This window comes from Myxocyprinus asiaticus, chromosome 11, assembly GCF_019703515.2.
Source record: "Myxocyprinus asiaticus isolate MX2 ecotype Aquarium Trade chromosome 11, UBuf_Myxa_2, whole genome shotgun sequence".
NCBI lineage: Eukaryota > Metazoa > Chordata > Actinopteri > Cypriniformes > Catostomidae > Myxocyprinus > Myxocyprinus asiaticus.
The window spans coordinates 33,080,965-33,102,895 of NC_059354.1; the positions used below are offsets into that span (position 1 = coordinate 33,080,965).

The 21,931-nt window shown below is 42.3% G+C and overlaps 1 protein-coding gene across 1 annotated transcript in view; it reads left to right on the top strand.

The window, feature by feature from the left end:
• itgbl1 (integrin, beta-like 1) overlaps positions 1 to 21,931 on the top strand; it is a 77,843-nt gene that overhangs the window by 14,252 nt on the left and 41,660 nt on the right. Inside the window, exons 3-7 of the mRNA XM_051709756.1 lie at positions 5,525 to 5,671; positions 6,686 to 6,808; positions 8,169 to 8,309; positions 18,361 to 18,501; positions 19,708 to 19,854. Coding sequence (XP_051565716.1) covers positions 5,525 to 5,671; positions 6,686 to 6,808; positions 8,169 to 8,309; positions 18,361 to 18,501; positions 19,708 to 19,854 — 699 coding nt within the window. The remainder of the gene's footprint in view (positions 1 to 5,524; positions 5,672 to 6,685; positions 6,809 to 8,168; positions 8,310 to 18,360; positions 18,502 to 19,707; positions 19,855 to 21,931) is intronic.

Below are 21,931 nucleotides of genomic sequence, written 5' to 3' on the forward strand. Positions count from 1 at the left end.
CCCCACCCTCTTGATGGAGCTGAGCGCAATCAGGAGGGCTGTCTTTAAGGAGAGGACTTTCCATGGTGAGATCCCATGAGGGGAAGAGGCATGGCCTGGGAGGATTAAGCCTCCGGGCACCTTTGAGGAACCTGATGATCAGGTTGTGCTGTCCAAGGGACTTACCATCGGCTGCGTCGTGGTGAGCCGCTAGAGCGGCTACATAAACCTTCAAGGTGGAGGGGGACAGCCGGCCCTCCAGCCTCTCCTGCAGAAATGAGAGCACTGACCCGACTGCGCATCTCTGGGGGTCTTCGGCTCGGGAAGAACACCAATTCGTGAATAAGCGCCACTTTAGGGCATAAAGCTGCCTGGTAGAGGGGGCTCTGGTTTGAGTGATCGTGTCTACAACTGCTGGTGGTAGACCGCTTAGACCTTCTGCGTCCCATCCAGGGGCCAGACATGGAGATTCCAGAGGTCTGGATGTGGATGCCAGAGGGTGCCCCATCCCTGAGAAAGAAGGTCCTTCCTCAGGGGAATCCGCCAGGGAAGTGCTGTCGTGAGGAGCGTGAGGTCCAAGAACCAAGTCTGAGTGGGCCAGTATGGGGCTACGAGGGTGACTTGTTCCTCATCCTCCCTGACCTTGCACAGGGTCTGTGCAAGAAGGCTCACTGGGGGAATGCGTATTTACACAGCCCCCGGGGCCAGCTGTGTGCCAGCACGTCTGTCCCGAGGGGGGCTCCCATCAGGGAATACCAGAGCGGGCAGTGGAAGGAAAGCAAACAGGTCTACCTTTGCTTTGCTGGATCGACTCCAATTCAGCTGGACCACCTGGGGGTGGAGTCTCCACTCTCTGGTGAGCGTTGCCTGCCACGACAGCGCGTCTACTGTGGCGTTGAGGCTGCCGGGATATGAGTTGCCCGCAGTGACCTCAGCCACTGCTGACTCCAGAGGAGGAGATGGTGGGCGAGTTGCGACATGCGACGAGAGAGCGTACGCCGCCATGGCGATTTATATATGCTACTGTTGCTGTGTTGTCGGACCGGACCAACACATGCTTGCCCTGGATCAATGGCAATAGCCTCGGCAGGGTGAGTAGTACAGCCAGCAACTCTAGGCAGTTGATGTGCCAACCCAGTCGCGGTCCTGACCAGGAACCGGCAACTGCGTGCCCATTGCACAAGGTGCCCCAGCCCAGTTCGGAGGCATCTGTGGTGACCACGACACGTCTGGACACTTGCTGTAGTGGAACTCCTGCCCATAGAAATGCAAGGTCTGTTCAAGGGCTGAATAAGTGGTGGCAGAGCGGTGTGCCATGCCCATCTCGGGACTCGAGTCTAAAACCATTGCTGAAGCGGTCTCTTATGCATCAACCCGAGTGGCATGACTGCCACTGAGGAAGCCATATGCCCCAGGAGCCTCTGAAAGTGTTTCAGTGGAACCGCTGTCCTTCACCTGAATGACTTCAGGCAGTTCAGCACCGACTGCGTGCGCTCGCTTGTGAGGCGCGCTATCATTGAGACTGAGTCTAACTCGATGCCGAGGAAAGAGATGCTCTGAACCGGGGAGAGCTTGCTCTTTTCCCAGTTGACCCGAAGCCCTAGACGACTGAGGTGCCTGAGCACAAAATCCCTGTGCGTGCACAGCAACTCTTGAGAGTATGCTAGAATCAGCCAGTCGTCGAGGTAGTCGAGTATGTGGATGCCCACTTCCCTTAACGGGGCAAGAGCTGCCTCTGCAACTTTCGTGAAGACGCGAGGGGACAGGGACAGGCCAAAGGGGAGGACCTTGTACTGATACACCTGGCCGTTGAAAGCAAACCGTTGGAAGGGTCTGTGTCGAGGTAGAACCGAGACATGAAAGTACGCGTCCTTCAGGTCTACTGCTGCGAACCAATCTTGATGCCGGACGCAGGCTAGAATGTGTTTCTGCATTAGCATCTTGAACGGGAGTTTGTGTAAGGCCCAGTTCAGAACTCGCAGGTCCAAGATTGGCCGCAACCCACCGCCTTTGTTTGGTTCGATGAAGTAAGGGCTGTAGAACCCTTTCCCCATCTTGGCTGGAGGGACAGGCTCTATCGCGCCCTTGCGTAGAAGGGTCGCGATCTCCGCACGCAGGGTGGCAGCATTTTCGCCCTGCACTGAAGTGAAGCAGACACTGCTGAACCGGGGCGGGCGCCTCGCGAACTGAATCATGTAGCCGAGTCGGATGGTCCTGGCCAGCCACTGTGACGGGTTGGAAAGCGTTAGCCACGCGTCTAAGCTCCGGGCAAGGGGCATTAAGGGGACGATCACGTCTGACATACCTAGGGGTGGGGGATCTTGAGCCGCGCTGGGGCAAGATGTGCTGGATGGCCTCCGTCTGCTTCTTCACCGCCGAGAACTGCTGGGCGAAGTCCTCAACGGTGTCGCCGAAAAGTCCAATCTGGGAGATGGGCACGTTGAGAAAGCGTGCTTTGTCTGCGTCCCTCATCTCGACCAGATTCAGCCACAGGTGGTGCTCCTGGACCACCAAGGTGGACATCGCCTGCCTGAGTGCTCGCGCCGTGACCTTTGTCGCCCGGATCAGGACTACCCACGTGCAGTTCTTTTAGTGCTTGGCCTGATGTACCTGCAGGAGGGCCATGGCATGCAGGGCAGAGGTGGCCTGTCCAGTGGCACTGTAGGCTTTGGCCACCAGAGATGACGTAGTCCTACAGGCTCTGGAGGGAAGCACTGGACGATCCTGCCAGGTGGCGTTATTTTGCGGGCACAGGTGCATCGCAACCGCCTGATCCACCTGAGGGACCTCCGTGTACCCGTGGACCGCCCCCCCATCGAGGGTAGTGAGAGCGGACAAACCCGGAAGTCTGTTTCGGGCAGCAAAAGGTGCCATCCACAACCTTGTGAGTTCGTCATGCACCTCCGGGAAGAAAGGAACTGGGGGGGGGGGGGGGGTTGGGGGCGTGGCCATGAGCGGCGCCCCGAACCCAGGAACCAATCATCAAGCCGCGAGCGCTCAGGGGAGGCTGGAGGGTTCCAGTCCAACCCGATACTCGCAGAGGCCCGGGCAAGCATGGCGGTCAGCTCTGCGTCGGCCTCAGACTGGGCGGGCAGACCTGAAGGTGGCAGCCCAGTAGCCTCGAAAGAGACGTCAAGCCGGCCATGAGGCGGGCTGGTCTCATTTCAGAACCAGACAGGAACAAACGAGTGTGCTGGGGAACGAGAGGTCTGCGGGGAATTACCCGGCGAGATCCGCACCCAATGAACTCCCCAAATTGCCTTCAGCGCCAGCCGGGCCGGCCTCACACCCGTGGGTAGAAGGCACAGCGCGAGGGCGGCTAGAGTGGCTTTCCCTCGGAAGAAGGAAAGCCGCGACTGCAATGTTGCCATGGTCATATCCTCGCAATGAGAACATGAACCATTCACAAACACTGCCTCAGTGTGATCGCTGCCCAGACACGTGAGGCAGCGCCTGTGGCCATCGGAGGCGGAGAAATAACGACCGCATCCAGGAATCACACAAAGACTAGGCATCACAAAGGCATATTTAAAAACACGTTCAACGTCAATGTGTGTGCTCTAATAGAGAAAATATACTCTTTAGCAGGAATATACACTCTTTTAGCACTGTCGAAGCGCCCAGGGGCGAAATCTGCACTCGTCATGCAGAAGGAGAGATAGCCACTGGAAATGCACCGTATATCCAACAGCATACACTTCTTAAGAGGTGAATGGAACAGCAGTAGTATTCAGCTTGCTGATAGTACAACCACTCGGCTCCGAAGAAAAAATCTGAATGAATCCTGCATTCCAGCTCCCTTTTATACCCGTATGTCCGGGGGAGTGACATGCAAATTCCACTCGCCAATTCTCATTGGCCTTTTCTCAAAGATCTGAGGTGATCGGGGCTCTCAAGAGCGACCCCTAGTGTCACTACATCGACACAATATCAATTGAGTGACAGAAGGGAAACACTGAATGTTTATGACAATCAGCCAAGTCACTCTGGTAATGAGTACAGGAGGAGAACAAGGCTATTGTTAATGACTGATGGATAGCCCTTGAAGACGACATCAAATTTACATGATGGATTAGTGCAGGGACTGATTGAGGATGACACTTCTGGCTAAAGGGCTGAATTTACAAGAACAGGACGTATTTGGATTATATTGTGGCTGCCATTTTTTTTTTTTTTTTTTGCATATCCATTTTCATTCATGGAGTCTTGACTAATGTTGGGCAGTCATAACAGTAGTCTGATATAGAATTTTTTTTTTTCTTGTCTCACATGTGCCACTGTTGATTACAGCAGGAGGGAAGGGGAGGGGTAAAGAGAGAAAGATTGATGGAAAATGAATAGGAAAAAATGCTCATATTTCAGTATTTGTAATAAGTAGTAAAACTTGTGTTATCTAGTAGGATGAGCTTAGGTGAAATAAACTACTGTACCATACACTGCATATGTCAGTGTTCAGTAGGCTATACTCAGAATGCATTATCGGCTGTAGGTTTTGAGATTGCAGGACTGTCTTTTGATTACATGGTGTTAAATTCCTTTTTGTCTGTCCAAGATGTGTGTCATGGTGTCAGAAGCATTAAAGTTAAATATACTGTATTGACCCTGATTCTGTACTTGCACAGACCAGAGGGCTCTGCAGGACTTAATGATTTAACCTAAACTGCTTATGAAAAGTTAAGTGTCTATTTGCAACTAGTAGCACCAAATTGAATTGCAAAATACTGCAAAAACTGGTTTCCCAAACACTCCCCCATCTTCCATTGCTCAAACAAACAGGTTGTCCCACCCTAATTTTACATTATACGTATGTAGCTAAATTGAGCTGGATGGGATGCTCAAATGAAGACATGTTTTTTAAAGAGCCACAGTGTTTAAACTACATTTTTTCATTATAAAAACATAAAATACTTTTACTTGGTTCAGATAGCAGAAATCTAATGCAGGGGGAATGCACTTAAATTAAATAAAAAATGTACAGTAATTAGTAAATGTCGAATTCAAATGTAAATACATAAAAATTACAAATAGCTTGCAACTAAACATGCAAATGTGTTGTAAAAAAAATCATTATATTTTGAAAGGTAGACATTTCTTAAAATCACAGGGGGTACATCATGTAAACAATTTAGGTGATATGGGATCAACTGATAAAGAAGTTTGGGAACCACTGCTCTTGTGTATAGTCTTGAACAATTGTAAAATGTTTATGGTGCAGAAAGAAACCAAGAGAAACCTTTAACACCTTAAACACATGTGTGAATCACACAGAACTCCTTACCAACCCCCGCCCCCCTTCTTTCACAGGGTTTCCTTTGTAAGCATGCATGCGTGGAGATGGCTTGCACATCACCCTGTCCTTCACCCCTTTCCAAACACCTTACAAATGTGTTACTAATCACAAAATCGATCTCCTATGGAGCTCATTGGCTCCTCCAACATAATATCATTTCTAGTCATTTACTTTTTACATTGTGGGTCTGTAAACTTACCACAGGTTACGCAAAGCAATTAATAAATGTATTTTGTGTGTGTGGTGCCTCTACAGATCATGGGATATGCAACTGTGGAAAGTGTTTCTGCGATGAGGATTGGTTTGGGGAATCCTGCCAGTATCAGGAGGAATGTTCTCTCTCTGTTAAAACTAGTAAAGACCTCTGCCGCAATGCCCAGGGTGTAGTTTGCTCCAATGCAGGTAAGATGTTTCATATTTCTTATTATATTAGGCACCTTAGACAATAAAGTTGTCTCCATGTCAGAGCTGTGATGTAGAATTTCTTATTCCTATCCTATCCTATTCTTTCTTTCTTTCTCTTTCTTTCTTTCTTTCTTTCTTTCTTTCTTTCTTTCTTTCTTTCTATCTATCTATCTATCTATCTATCTGTCTGTCTGTCTGTCTGTCTGTCTGTCTATCTATCTATCTATCTATCTATCTTCTACTAAGTAAAAGATGAACTTGCACAAAAATACAGTAAATTTAGATTAGAAACACTGCCTTTGATGCCACCAAAAAAAAAAAAAATATATATATATATTATAAAATAAAAAATTTTTGCGACCTTTTTCCTCCTCCCTGTTATAAGTTGATAGGCTAACCTAAGTATGTACAGTTACTTGGTTGGTAGCATTTTATTATTTGCATTTAGCTTTCTTTCTTTTTTTTTTTTTTTTTTTTGGTCTGCCTTCTGCGACCTCAGTACAGACCTGTGACCTACCTGTTGAGAACCCAATAAATGACCCAATTGAGTTTTATTCTGTATTAATTTTGGCTTTTTGGTAAATGGTCTGACAAAACTTTGTTGGATACAGCAAATGCAATAATGTACTGATTCTTTATAAACCTTATCAAAAATGAACCATTTCTGCATATTTGTTTATAAATAAAACTAAATGTAAAGTTATATGGTGCTCAGTTGTCAAAACATGCTTTACACAGTTTGAGAGGCCAAGAAAATCCCCATAGAAAACAGCAGCTTGCTTGCATTTCACACCTTGACCCAAACTCTGTACTTCACCGTTACGCTGACCTAAATGTAAGTGTTAGGTTATGTGGCTTGATGTGTTTGCATGAAATTGTGTCTCTGATCAAGTGTGTTTGTGAGAGTGTATGTGTGTCTTCCTATGTAAGAGTGTGGTTGCTGCAGTGTGGTGCTGTGGAGCAGGGTGACAGCATAAGATCTCTGGATCCTGACATTGATGTTTCTGACAGGCAACTGTCACTGTGGCAGCTGCATGTGCCATAATCCCGACGGGAAGGGCTTGATCAGTGGACGCTACTGCGAGTGTGATGACAGCGAGTGTTTGGATGAAGAGTCTGGAGAAGTGTGTGGAGGTATGGCTGGGTGACCTGTGCTTCAAGTTTGATCCACAGTTGCTACACTTACAAATGGATGACTTAAATTGGATTATATAACATGAAACCAAGTGGCATCTACAAATAAATAATGTTCTTAGCCATTTTTGCCATAACATTTAGCAAACTAGTACCAAAGACATTTCTAGTGGATGTATGAAGTACCCCAGAGACAGCATATGGAGAAGGAAACAGACTTGTAGAAAAATGAAAGGTCGAAATCACTACATTCAGTTTGGTAACTGTAGGAAGGGACGTCCCACCTTTTAGTTAAAAGAGCTGATTTATTTACTCTTTATCTTCAATTTGAATTGTATATCTGTTAAATAATTTAATATCTAACATACTTATTTTTGTTAAATATTTTGCTTGAAAAGTGTGCTTCTGTTTTCTTATTTTAAAATAAATGCCACTTAGTATGTTATTTTGTCATTTAATGCAACCACATTCATACATTTTTATGCCCAAAACATACTCTAAGCAAGTACTTCTAGTTAAACAAGCTTAATTTTGTGCTTCATTGCATTCCAAAATGTGTCAGACTGCAAGTGTGTGTTGCATTCTCAATGTTGCCACACACTATAGCAGACATCATTGTATGAACTGTCCACTTCTATGGTGAGTTTGCTTTTTCAAGAAATGTCATGGCGGTGCAACAGTTTGAAGAGAATATTACTGAGCAAGTTAAAGTCAATACATTTATAGCAACTTACCTGAATAATAATACACATGGTTTTATGGCAGAAACGCAAGAATACACGCTAGTATGGTCAATGGACTACGTGTTGCGAATGCCTTGGCCAAGCACTCAGGTCTACGTTTGCGTACTTGTGTAAAGTATCTTCGTACTCAACTGTGTGTTGTAACTAGAGGTAACTATTCCTTATTCATTACTAGGCCCTTTTATTACTTTTATTACACCTTCTAGTCATTTCTGAGGTTATGAATAGGATTGCATGCCACCTATTGCTAAATTAATTTGGGGAAATAATTGCAATATAGATGATGTTGCTGTTTCATATAATGAAAGTTCCTTATTTCTTTTGTCCAGAAGCCACTGAATCAACAGCCAGTCCACTATAATCAATACGCTGTAATTTATTTTTGAAAAGAATGACACTTTTCAGTGGTGTGTTTTTATGTGAAATACACCCATTAAAATGTTTCATAAGATTTGGTTAATAGGGTTTAAATGTGCCCTTTAAAACTGTCTTTGAAAGGCAGCCTAATTCACAAAATGACATGGCCATAAGTTGTCTGTGATGATTTTGAGAAATATTTTTGAAAAAGACCAGGAACTGGATTTCTCTCCTCACTCACCCTCCATTTGTGGTTTCAGGCCATGGAAAGTGTTACTGTGGAAACTGTTACTGCTCGGCTGGTTGGCATGGAGATAAATGTGAATTCCAGTGTGACATCAGCCCATGGGAGAGTAAACGGAGATGCACATCTCCAGATGGCAAGATCTGCAGCAACAGAGGTCTGTCTTTGTGCAAACATTTATCGTACACATATGACATATCCAATATTTCACCAAAAATGTATTCACCCTCATGCCTTCCCAGATGTGTATAACTTACTTTCTTTTGCAAAACACAAACAAAGATTTTTAGAACAATATTTCAGCTTTGTTGGTTCATTCAATGCAAGTCAGAACTCAGAAGGTCCACAAAGGACATAAAGGCAGCATAAAAGTTATCCAACAAATCCAGTGGTTAAATCCATATATTCAGAAGAGATATGATATGTGTCGGTGAGAACAAATCAATATTTAAGACCTTTTTTACTGTAAATCTACACTTTCACTTTCAAATTCCACTTTCACATTTAGCCACCTATTTGTTTGGGCTGGTCAAAGGTGGAGATTTATAGTCAAAAAATAAATAAATTTAAAAAAGGACTTAAATATGGATCTGTTTCTCACCCCCACATATAAATTTGCTTCTGAAGACATGGATTTAACCACTGGAGTGATATGGATTACTTTTATGCTGCCCTTAAGTCCTTTTTGGACCTTCTGAGTTCTGGCCACCATTTACTTGCATTGTCTGGACCTACAGAGCTGAAATATTCTTCTAAAAATAGTTGTTTGTGTTCTGCAGAAGAAAAAAAGCCATCCACATCTGGGATGGCAACCTCACACCTAAACCTCTGACGGTAGTGAAGTATTCTGCACACAGACCGTAAATGACGAGAGAAAGCGGACTATCCCTTTAAAAGGTTTAATAATGTTCCAGCAGTGGCAACTAAATCAACTTAGAATTTAGTTTTAGGGGTTTTCCTGCACAGAAATAAGTCTAATTGTCCCATATTGGCCAACTACAGCATAAGTAATTTCACCTGACAAGCACAAATGAGAGTGGGACAGTGCAGTCTCCATTAAGATTCATCAGGCTGTCAAAAAAGCTTTGGTTCTCATTTTGCTGGTAAATCTCTAGGGAGCCTCTCTGAAATTGATTACAGCAAGTACAGCAGTAGGGTGAAGTAGTACACAGTATAAACTCAACCTCACACCTGAACCTCTGACGGTAGTGAAGTATTCTGCACACAGACCGTAACCACTCATTATATTTAACAACACCATTTTTTATGCATCAGATGGCAGGGACTCAACATTTGTCTCTGAAAAGAATAGTATAGATCTGCTAAAATCCAGAAGAAAATTTGCGTTTTATTGCGTTCCTTATGGAATTTTTATTTATTTATTTATTTATTTATTTTTTGAACAGTGGTTTTCGATAAATAAGTAACAAGGTCTGTGATTTATATTATTTGAAAAGACTTTCAAGTTGTGTTCTACAATATAAATTATACACAGTCATACCTCAAATGTGAATTTTGAAACCACTGTGTGCTTAAAAACACACAGTAAGTTGCTTACAAGTTGCTATATAAGGACTACAAAGGCTGTCGATTTGTCAAGCATGTAAACTCACATCCTTGTGATAGTTGGAGTCCTTATATAGCAACTTGTTAGCAATTCTAGCTAGCTATTTTAAAAACCCATTGGAAATGCCAGTCAGTCAGCCTTCTGGTTTGGTCTACAAATTGAGGTTATGATCGAAAGGCTAAATTTCACCAACAGTAACACTCTCTCATGGAAAATGTACACTCTCTCATGGCCTTCAGCATGCTTGTCCATAAATCTGGCTAGACACATTTTTATCAGCAAGTTTGTGTTCTGCTTGAGGCAGCCCTCTATCTCTAAGCCGTCGGTATCCTTGGTCATGTAAACCAGACCAAGGTCCTGTGAGTGGAAGTCTAAGCATAAAGCAGAGTGAATAATAAAAGTAGAGACAGCTGCATGGTAACAAAATAAAGTAACTTCAAACTAATTATGTATCTATGCTTTTAAAGTCACTCTTTGCAACAGCCAGTGAAAGTTGCATAAGGAGATGTTGTAGCCTACTGGTTAAAGAGCTGACAAAATGAACTTTTAGCAGATATCCATTTCAAATTTACAGTATTTCTTTTGTGGGAAAACAGACTAAAAATATTATACTGTATATAATATTTGTTGCAAGTAGCAAATCATGGTTCTTGGCTGTGACATATCTGTAGCTATAAAAGCCATCCATCTCGTTTCCTAGCACATTGATTTGAATTTAACAAAGTATTAGTTTTATAATTCTGTCAGCCAACAAAGTTGAAAATGTGTGATGACTGAATGCTTGAGAATCCTAATCAAAGCATGAGCCACACAAAGCCAAACAGTGATTAAGGTAGCATTGCTCCAGAAAAGTGCACTTTTTTATTCCAGTCCACACGGCGAAATATATCTATTATTTTGGGCACTTTTAAGCTATCCATCCTCATTCTCTGAATTTTTTATTCTGTTTATAACCTTCAATTCTATGTTCAGTTCTGTGAATGGCAGGTCTCTGTGAATCACTGCTTTTGTGCAAAATGACAGCCTCTTTTAGTCCGTCAACCTCTCAATCCATGAAATATCTTGCCCTTCATTTTTTAAATACAACCATGCCAAGCTACATTAAACACCTTTTGGGATAAAAAGAAAGAAAGAACAAAAAAGCTTGTGTGCAACACTAATTGATGAAAGCTACTTTTATGAGCTGGCTCACAAAGAACATTTTACATATTACTCCATTTTGGACCACATGTGCGAAACTCAACACTGTCATTAGCCCTATTCGGACGGCAATTATTTTGCATGGGGACGTGAGGTAATTCCAGCATTTACAGGGGGAAGTCAGTGATTTTATTGGTGTCCGAATACGAAATGTCGGTGTTTTTCTCCCACCTCCCGCGAGAAAAACACCAAGGTCGTGTGGTAATTTAATTACCGTCCGAATCCACATCTCTGAGTTTATAATCCAAAAGCCATATTGGAAATCCTTTTTGACCACTGCTAAGTGCCGTACGTTTGCGCTGCATGCGGAAACAGCTCTGGCGGTAATGGACAGTTGTGAAAGTTGGAGGATTGTGTAACAGAAATTTTTGAAATGTAGCCCTCTCACCAATGCACTGGCTCAAAATACAAGTATGTCTAGGGGAAATTCAAACTAAAAAAAAACTACGGGTGAGAGGCACATCTAAATTTACTTTAGTCATAAAGAGTATTTATTAACCAAGTAATGTCTAATAATTAAATACAACCCAGGACCTTCAGATTTTTACTGTTTAATATCTAATGTTAAATTTGGAAATAACTTCGTAGATGAACCACTGTGCCCACATTACATCGTGTAAACCCCAATCTCAACCAAATTTACTCAGATATCCCCTTCAACCTCCCCCTTTCTCTGCAGAAAGATCACAGGAGATTAAAATACTAAAACACTATTTATTCTTTTGACTTTTTTTCCTCTTATTTCCCTTTGAAACTGAAGCAACTAATAACACTGTTAATTGAAATCAACACATATGAAACAAAAGAACTTTAAAAATAAATAAATTCAAATGAGTGATCACATGGAATACAAATTTCACACTAAATATGAAACATTCAGATTCACATTATACTCAAAATAAAATACATTCCCAAACAAAAAAATAAAAAAAAGAAAATTACCCAGCTGGGATTTATGTCTCTTGTAGGCGCGCAAGGTAAAAGCTCAAATTAATGTGTTAGCGAAGAGTTAGGATTACTCACAAGATCCCACAAGAAAGCGATTCCAAAAACAACACAGTACCAGATTTGAAGATGCACCAATGAAATGATCAGCAGATCCAGTCGTCCATGCATCCATCACAAACCATCTCTTCCAAAGATGAATCGGATGACATGTCCAGGCAAATCCTCCATCTTGTAGATAGGCCCGATCAGCACAGGCCATGAAAGCATGTCGGTCTCTCCTAATAAATCGCTCCACATTCACTCAGTCATCCCTTGAGCTCCGAACACTTCAACCATTTCTTAACACTTTAATGTAAAATAAAACACGGGTATTGTCTCTCTTCCGAATACTTTCACAGATGAAACAAAAAAAAAACAAGATAAACTGCGACACTCTCTTGGAGCGTTGCGCACGCACACACTTTAGGTTCACGCAACTGTTGAATATAAACTATAATTTTTGAGCTCAGCGTCTTGTCGACACTCAGTTCCTCCCATCAACAGTCTTTAAACTGTTCAATGTTTCTACTTTCAAATCAAAATCCTTTACTTTTTCTCAGTCTTTAGACACTACATGTGTGTACCCTTTTCTCTTGCTTCTTGCACTCCCGAACTCTCTAGAAAAATCTCCTCTTTTTTCTCTCGTGACCCCGCCCCTTGAACTCTAGGGGTCAGATTATAAACACTTCATTTCTAAACAATTTAAAGGTATCTCCTAAAATACACCTTCCTATTATTTCTACCACTTCCACATAAATTTTAAACTTTTAAACATAAAATGACAAATATAAAATTACAAACCAAAAATAAACAACAAACACCTTTTTTTTTTTTTAACCCTTTTAGACAGTGTTACAAAACGCATTATTGAAAAATAATTTTGTATACCCAAATTACAAAAAATTGTAAAGATTAAAACCTTTAAAGTTATGGAAGAACAATGAATAGACTACTAATAGATTTAGTAGGGCTCTACAGAAATAATTCACAAAAATAAAATTATGTCGCTGCTCCACCATAGTGAGTGGGAACTCTTAAGTAAAAGGGAAAGAAAAACGAGAGCCAGATCACGTAAACTTTTGAAATGGTCTATTATTACAGCAGCAATGTAATAAAATTGTAATATATCACATTTTAATGTAGAAACGTTTACTAAATACATTTATACATAGGGCTTGCATGACTACTCATTTATATGGGTCAAGTAGTCCCAGAAAAGTTGTCGGGTTAATGTCTATCTTATTTAAAAGGTTTAATTTCCACCTCCACTTTTTAAACACTGACAGATAATTCCAAATGATGTCAGTCATTTTAATAGATAAAACATAAGAAAACCATTTTTACCACAGCTCCTCAAATTTCATTTTAATTATCTTTACTGTCCTTGATATGTGCGGCTTCTATATCTCCATGCGTGTGCTTAGGAGAGTGTGCACAAGCGGCGCAACTGAGGTGATGCAGGTGACGAAACATGCGTACTCCCATTGACAGATTTATTTGGCTGCGTTGATAAACAGTCTTGTCCCTACAGTTTCTTGATTCATTTAATTGCTCTTCGCAAGAATTTTGGCTTGCTCCATATGTAAAAATATACACTGTAAATATCTGCAGCGCTTTGCAGCATTTCCCTCATGCTTTAAAATGTTTATTTTCACTTTAGCGTAATTCCAAACATATTTAAATGCAAATACAAAGGACACAGTTTGTGGATTGATGAATTTTCCATATAACAAGCGCAACTGCAATCATGTGATCGACAAAAAGTCTCGCTCGTCCCCCATGAATTAATTGTCATCTGAACACATGAGTTTTATCACAGAGGAGCCATGAAAATGTACTTTTACAGATGTCACCCTGAGAAACAATTGCCGTCCAAATAGGGCTATTGCTGGATGTGTGTTCTTGAGAGTTATTTTTCTGGCTGCTATGGGATGCCAAAGAAAGGCCTGAAAAAGTTTAACAAAAATGTCTGGAGTCAACAACAATTCAGCAACAATTTGGATGAACTCAAGAGGTCATATGATATAGCCAGACCAGCAAGAAGCATGTTGCCTTATTTGAACCAATATATAACTTAAGTTTGGTGAGAGATCTGCCTTCTAAAGAAATTGAGAGAGATGAGAGAAAGATCACTTTTGGTTTAGAAGTAGAGGAGTTGTGAAGATGCTGAGATGCATACCAGGAAATAACAGATATAGATTGGCTCATTTTGTTAGTGCAGAGATTTGTAGCTGATGGTTGACTGTATCAAATGCATTGGACAGTTTCAGAAAAAAAAAAAAAAAATAGACAGCAAGAATGCTCTGACTGCCTTAAAGGAATAGTTCACCAAAACTAACAATTCTGTCATCATTTACTCACCCTCATGTTGTTCCAAAACCCATTTGACTTTCTTCTGTGGAAGGAGAATGTTAGCCTCAGTTACCATCCACTATCCCTTTAACTAAGTCTCTGTTTTGCCAAGTTTAAACAAGTGTGCCAGGTCTCAAGGTTATGGAAGACTGGGCCATTGTAGTTGCTTTCCTGTGAGTAAGGGCCACAAAATAAGCAGCAAGACACTCTTATATGCATGACTGTTATAATACTGCCCATACCATTCATTTAAGCATTTAAAGTGGTTACATTATGCCCTGCACTACAGTTAAATAATGTGCAACGTGCATAAGGTCTATATTCAAATGAGGACATTGAAAATGGGCATAGCAGCAGTGGACTAGCCTCTGCTTGCAGGACACCAGCAGGCTTGGATCCCTGTGTGCTTTCAGATAAGAGAAAACAGGATTTCCAGTTGTGCTGCAACTGGCCTGGCTTGGCTTCATCAGAGTGGAGGTGTTTCCTGCGGCTCTGTTGCCATGACTGTCACCCCAGCAGTAGATTAGCTGGGACAGGGAGTAAGCATCCTCATCAATCTCTGCCAGGCATGGTCCTTTTTTTGTCAGCTGGGCTCGAGAGGATTTGTCCCCCAAGAGAAATTTGGCTTTCCTATTCAGCATCACTTCAATTATAGTGCTGTGCAGCTAACTGTTTCAGTAAGCCCTAATCCACCTGCTCACACAGACAAAACAGTTTGAACCTATATTACAACAACTGGAAGATGAGCTTACCTGAGATTTGCTGAAAAAGTTCACTTTATGTAGCACCATGAGGTTTTTATGTAGGGCCGATTTGTAAATGGAGAGCGAGACCGGGAGATGAGAGTGGTAAGGAGTTACACCTGTGGGCAATTTTACTAACAGCTGTTCTGTGTTGCAGAGAGGCGACAGAGAGATAAATGGGAGCTGAGAGCCACAGGGGAGAAGAGTGACACATGTTGGAGTTGTGTGTGTTTTTGTTCACATGGACATATTTCGTTGTTACACTGAAAAGTGTTTTCAAAATAAGAGTCAAAAGAAGGTGGAAATTCGTTGGCTCCTGCTTCTTCATTTCTGAAGAGTGACAAGAATGTGTTACAGTGGTGCCAAAACCTGGGAAGAAATGCCGTCATGGAGTCCTCGCCATTAACTGAAGTCATCAAGACTCTTGCCGGTATCCACCAGATGCAGCATCAAGCCCTCCTGGACCTATGTGCGGAGCAGGGACAGCATTTCCAGGTCCTGCTCCAAGCCCAGGCAGAGGACAGACCGGTATTACAGAGCCTGATGTCCCAGGGGAGTACTCCAGCAGCAACCCCAGCTGCAGCTATGGCCACGGCCCACATCATGCTCATGAAGATGGGGCCGCAAGATAAACCGAAGCCTTCATTGAGCTTTTTGAGCAGGCAGCTGAAGCGCGACACCCAGTGGGCAGTCCGATTGCTACCCTTGCTGTCTGGGGAAGCACAGCTCATGGCCCAACAACTTACGGTCATGAGCATCCAGGAGTATGCGGACCTAAAGCGGGCCATCTTGTAGTGGATCGGCTGCAATCTGGAACAACACCGGCAACGCTTCCGCATGCTGCCATACAGCGAATTCGGTCGCCTGTTTGCCTTTGCCCAACAGCTCCTTGATGCCTGTCGAAGGTGGTTGCTGGCAGAGGATCACGATGCCGAAACTGTTATCGATCTTGTGGTGCTGGAGTAGTTCGTCAGCAGGCTACCGAAAGGGACAGCTGAGTGGGTTCAGTGCCACCACCTGGCATCACTGACGGAAGCAATCCAGCTGGCTGAGGACCATTTGGCAGTGTATACGGGGGCCAGCGAGCCCCCTTCTCTAGCTTTCTCTCCTCTTGTCTATCTTCCTCCTCTTTCCCTTTTCCTGTACCTGCACCCCGGAAATGGGGCTGCATTCCACCAAAGCCGGCACCCCATTCTCTGGGTTTCCCTAACCAGCCGGCTTCCTCTCTCTCTCTGTCAACCCCCCCCCCCCCCCCACAGGTTGGTGACTCCGCTGCCAGGGGTGCGGGGGGAAAGCCTGGGCCAGTCTGCTGGCACTGTGGGGAACCCAGACATTTTCAGGACCAATGCCAGGAGATGGAGGTAGGGGTGTTGGTTTGGGTCCCTGATGTGCCGCAGGTGCCCGCGATCGAGCAGGGACCTACAGGATATCAGTGAGTATTCAAAGTGAGAGATATCACTATCTCTACCAAGCCTTGGTGGATTCAGGATGTAATCAAACCTCTATACATCAATGCTTGGTTCAAAACGAGGCTTTGGATGCAGCACGGAGGGTGAGGTGTGTACATGGGGATGTGCGTGAATACTCTTTAGTGGCTGTCACAATTCAATTCCAGGGACAAAAGCAGAGTATTGAGGCTGCGGTTAATCCCCGCCTCATCCATCCACTAATTCTGGGTACCAATCAGCTGGTGTTCCAAACGTTATTGAAGGGAATGTGTGTGGATGGGCCCTGCAACAGAGTAATATGGTGTGGGGTGTGCAACATGCTGGCTGGGGAGGCGGTGCTGGGGCCGTCCTTGTCAGCTCCTCGTCAGGATGACACAAGGGAGGAGGAGGGCTCGTCTCTCCTGCCCTTTAGAGGGATTCCCCTAGGAGATTTCCCTCTGGAGCAGACGCAGGACAAAACCCTTAAGCATGCCTTCGACCAAGTGAGAGTAATCGATGGCCAACATCTTCAGCCAGCAGTTGCTCTCTCATACCCGTATTTTTTAATTATAAAAGACCAGTTGTATCGGGCGATGCAGGACACTCAGACAAAAGAAGATATTACCCAGTTGTTAGTACCAAAGAGTCGTCGGGAAATATTATTCCAGGCGGTTCATCATAATCCAATGGCAGGCCACTTAGGGCAAGAGAAAACACTAAACCATCTCATGGCCCATTTCTACTGGCCGGGCATTCACGGGGATGTTCATAGGTGGTGTGCAACATGCCGCAATTGTCAATTGGTTAATCCACCAGCCAACCCAAAAGCACCATTGCGCCCTCTACCACTGATTGGGGTTCCCTTTGAAAGAACTGGTATGGACCTCATTGGGCCATTAGAACATTCAGCACACGGACATCGCTTTGCGTTAGTCCTGGTGGATTACACAACACAATATCCTGAAGCAGTGCCTCTCCGCAACATCTCAGCATGGTGTGTTGCAGAGGCAATCTTCAAAATTATCTCCCGAGTTGGGATCCCGAAAGAGATTCTCACTGACCAAGGCACTACTTTCATGTCTCGCACTCCACGCTAACTTTAAAAATTTCTGGGGATTAAATCGATTCAGAGCAGTGTGTACCATCCTCAGACAGATGGACTGGTCGAACGATTTAATAAAACACTTAAGAACATGATTTGTAAGTTCATTCACAGTGATGCTCGGAAGTGGGATAAGTGGTTTGAGCCCCTATTATCTGTAGTTCGAGAGGTCCAACAAGCCTCCATAGGATTTGCCCCATTTGAATTACTGTATGGACGTCTTGTGGCTATACTTTTGAAACAGTGAGTATTTTAACGGTCAAAAATTGGCCCCCATTCACTTTCATTGTAAGTGCCTCAATGGAACCCAGCTTACTGCTTTTTTTAAAGAAAAGGAGAAATGAATCTAAATAAATTTTTGTGGTAATCAATGTTATGCCTCAAATCCTAATGATTGAGTTTAAATTGTTTTGAACTCAGAATATTTCTGCAGGTAGTCAACTGTAAGTAATCCATTTCCCTGAAACTGACTCTGTGGTGCTTTAAAAAATTGGTGTGTTTTTTTAGGCATACGAACCAGTGTGTCATTGCACCATAGCAATTTATCCAATAACATGCGTTTGGGGTGGAACTATCTGTCTACGAACAGTGGCAGACAGAGGGAATGTTCTAGACCTGTTTCAAAACAACATTTTTGCAATTCTGTTTAGCGACACTAGTGGAACAGAAATTGCACACTTCACCTTTATCTTGGACATTTACACTTAAATCTTTATTTAAATCCAAGAATGTAAGATGAATTGTATTTTGCAGGTTTGCATTAGCTTTAGTTGTGTGAGACACAATGTAAAAGAGTGGAAGCTATAACATACTTTCACCTCTTTTTGTAGGAATCTGTGTATGTGGTGAGTGCACCTGCTATGACGTGGATCCCTCAGGAGACTGGGGCGACATCCATGGAGAGACATGCGAGTGTGACGAGAGAAGTTGCCACGCTATGTACGACAGATACTCTGATGATTTCTGTTCAGGTGAAGCAGTCTTTTTATATTGGCATTATTATTATTATTATTAACTTCAAACATTTCTGTCAAGCTTATCATTCTTATTATTTAATTTTGATTGTATATATTCATTCTGAATCCCACAAGTCACTTTGTCAGTGTTTTTGTCAATCGCCTCAAGAAAGGAGGTTGTTAATGTTCAAAGCCAGTTTGGCATTATCAAGCCATCAGAAAAGGAAGTGACTCACATTCCAAATTCCAGCAGTGAAAATACTGGCTGTTGCTGTTAAAGAGGATAGGGTAGAACTATTCTACATCCATTCACTCCACCTATATATCTGATCTTTCATAAACACAGGCCACATAGATTTTCTTGAGCTCAGGAACAACAGATAAAGTTGAAACATTTTAACATCTGTTTCTAATGCTGAGGAATAACTTTGCAGCCATATTCAGCTCTCTTCAATAGAGCACAGCAAGTAAAAATCCCATTAATTTTCTCTATATGTAAACTGATTTTTAGTAATAACCTACAATGAGTCCCGAGGTTGTTAAGAGATTATATATGTTTCAAGCCACAAGTCAGTGTCATTTTAACTTCATTAATCAAACTACTTACATATTTGTGTATATCTGAATCTTTTGGATTACATTTAAAATTAAAATATGTTGCTTTAATACAGTACTTCTAAACAATGTCTATAAATCAATAGTAAAAAATTGTACTGCCATTTTTAACTCAATTATTTCATTCACAATGCTTCATGAGATTGCTGCTCATTCCCTCATAAAAGAAGTTGGGTATACAGTCTTGTACCTTTGTCTTTTATTTCTAATTTTCATATACTTTTATACTTTTTGTCTCAACTTAGTTGAAGTTTTTAATGCTGTGTTTCATTTTGGAGATGGTTGGTTCATGGCTTAGAACTCTTTGTCGAAGAATACTTAAAAATTCCCTTGAATAAGTAAAATACTTCCAAAACCAAGGGTGCTGAAATATTGCCGGTCACCATGCTCAATTGTTATCTTATGTTTGCCTCTGAGAACTGCATTGACAAATCACTTTTACATTTATGTTTAGGAGCTGTGCACTTTGACCCTGAGTCTTTGATCAGACATGTGCATACACAAACACACTCACCACCGATGTATTATCTTTGCCCGTATCCACAGCAGCTTCATGCAGAGTTTCAGCTGATCTGACTTTAAATCTTGCTATATGTTTGTTTAAAGGTCACGGCCAGTGTAACTGTGGCAGATGTGACTGCAAGGATGGCTGGGCCGGAAAGAAATGTGATCATCCTCTTTCCTGTTCACTGTCTGTTGAGGCCAGTCAGAAGAAGTGCAGGGGAACTTCCAACCTGCCCTGCTTTGGCAGAGGTAATTAAGTCTAGTATCTATCCACATGAGATCTGTACCAAAGTGGGTTCCAATGGCACCTTTTTCACAGTTCAGAGGTGTTAAATTGATGGGTCACATACAGTAGTAGGCAAGAGAACTCTTAAAGGTGAAGTGTGTAATTTCTGTGGCAGTCGAGGCACAGAAATAACAACTGGTTGAGTTCAGAATGGTATACTACCATACTACTCTTAATGTTTCTGTCATGTGGTATAATTTTCAACTTGTGAGCTTTCACAGTTAAGTAAATAGCAGTAAATTCTATGCATCAGCTTGGGGTTATTACTATAGTAATTGTTACTGCAATAAAACTGTGTTAAAACAGAAATTAAACAAAATTAAAAATTCTGAGATTCTGACAGTGTTTGATGGAAATATAATTTTAATTTATTATTGTTTTACAGTAGTAGCATGAATTTTAGAATTGATGGTATTGTGGTGAAAAATTGTGGTTACCATGGTATATTTTTATTAGGCTTATTATACCACAATATTATACATCTTACAGTCTGCTTAGTGGCACTGGCCTGTACATGCTGTCTCTATATGTGTCTAGTTAGAAAGAAAAAAAGTCTTAATAGATGAATCAGAACTAGTGCTGTTGTTATTTCCGTTGTTCCCTGCTGAATAAGAAAGTGAAGTGCGGTAATAATAATAGTCTTTTAACACTGAGTGAGGTGATAATTTAACTTTAATGGGCCCAGTCTTCTGTGCCCTTGTTTTTTAAATGATTTCTGCCACCATGTTCCAGCTACACGTTGGGTATATAATATAACTATCTCTTTTAAAAATAGAAAACCAAATCGCTTTTGCTGTAATGGCTGTTCTTGGGTTGAAAAATAGTACACATAATTTAATCCACGAAGGAATGTCATAAAAATCTTAATTTTCTATCTTTTTTATTTTGTTTATTTTTTTTTTTAGCATTAGTTCATTGCCAAACACTGACAGATGCCAGTTTGTTGTACAACACTAAACACAAGCCCATGTTTGTTGAAGAAATTATCAATCATGATTACAGTCCAGGGTACCTAAGTGACACAAATGTGCAAATACAGACTGGAAGAATCAGGGTTTTACATAGTGGCTTTTGTGTTTCATCCCCCAAGGCTTTAGCTCCACTATATAGCACCTGAAATAACACTGAATCTGCTAGCAAGTCTTGTGGTGAAACTTAGGGCGTACTCACACTAGGCCGGTTGCCTTGTACCGTGCCCAAGCAAAATTGTCCCCCTCCCCACTCCCCTGCTGGCCTGCACTCACATTGCACTTAACATTCCGGGCCTGAGCACGCTTACGTTGCGACTTTTTGTTTTGAAGAAAACAGGAAGAGTCCATCGTTGTAACGTTACTTACTTTGTGGCTTATTTTGAGTCATTTGGGGCGTGGTGACACACTGCCCTCTCACATGCCTAATTGTCGACAGCATCGTACCACTGGAATTTTTCCGTCCGACAAGCTGCCAGATTTACGGTGTGCATTCCATACCTTCAGATACTGAACTCACAGTTTTTTCAGCTTGTCACGTAGTTGTTCAATGGTTCTTTGGTATCCACAAGCACGAAGATAGTCACAAATTTTACCAAATATCTTGGAGTTCTTGTGTGTTGTACCCAGATGTTCCTGTATACTCTTCGTCTGCCCAAATTTCCATTAAACACTGCACATATGCCATAGACCAAAGTGATCCCTTTGTCGGCATGTTTGTTAAATGAAACAGTCGCATCATTGATGTCATGTTTCGAGTTCCGTGCTCGGTCATGGTTAGCAATCACACTAGATGCATACCGTGCCTGAGCCAACTGAACAGTGCCCGAGCCCGAGCCTGAAATGTGTATAAAAAGCTAAATCTGCACAGGGATTTCTGGCTTGGATCTTGTCCTTGGTCCTTAAAGGAATCATTTAATAAATGATTAAACTGTAACTAAGTGTCACCACATGACTTGCTGCTTTAGTTCCTTCGGCAGTATCTTTAAATCATCTTAAACTGTTTTAAACAAATGACGGTTTAAATTGTGCCCAAGTGCAAAAATGTATTGGCAGGGAATAAAAAAATAAA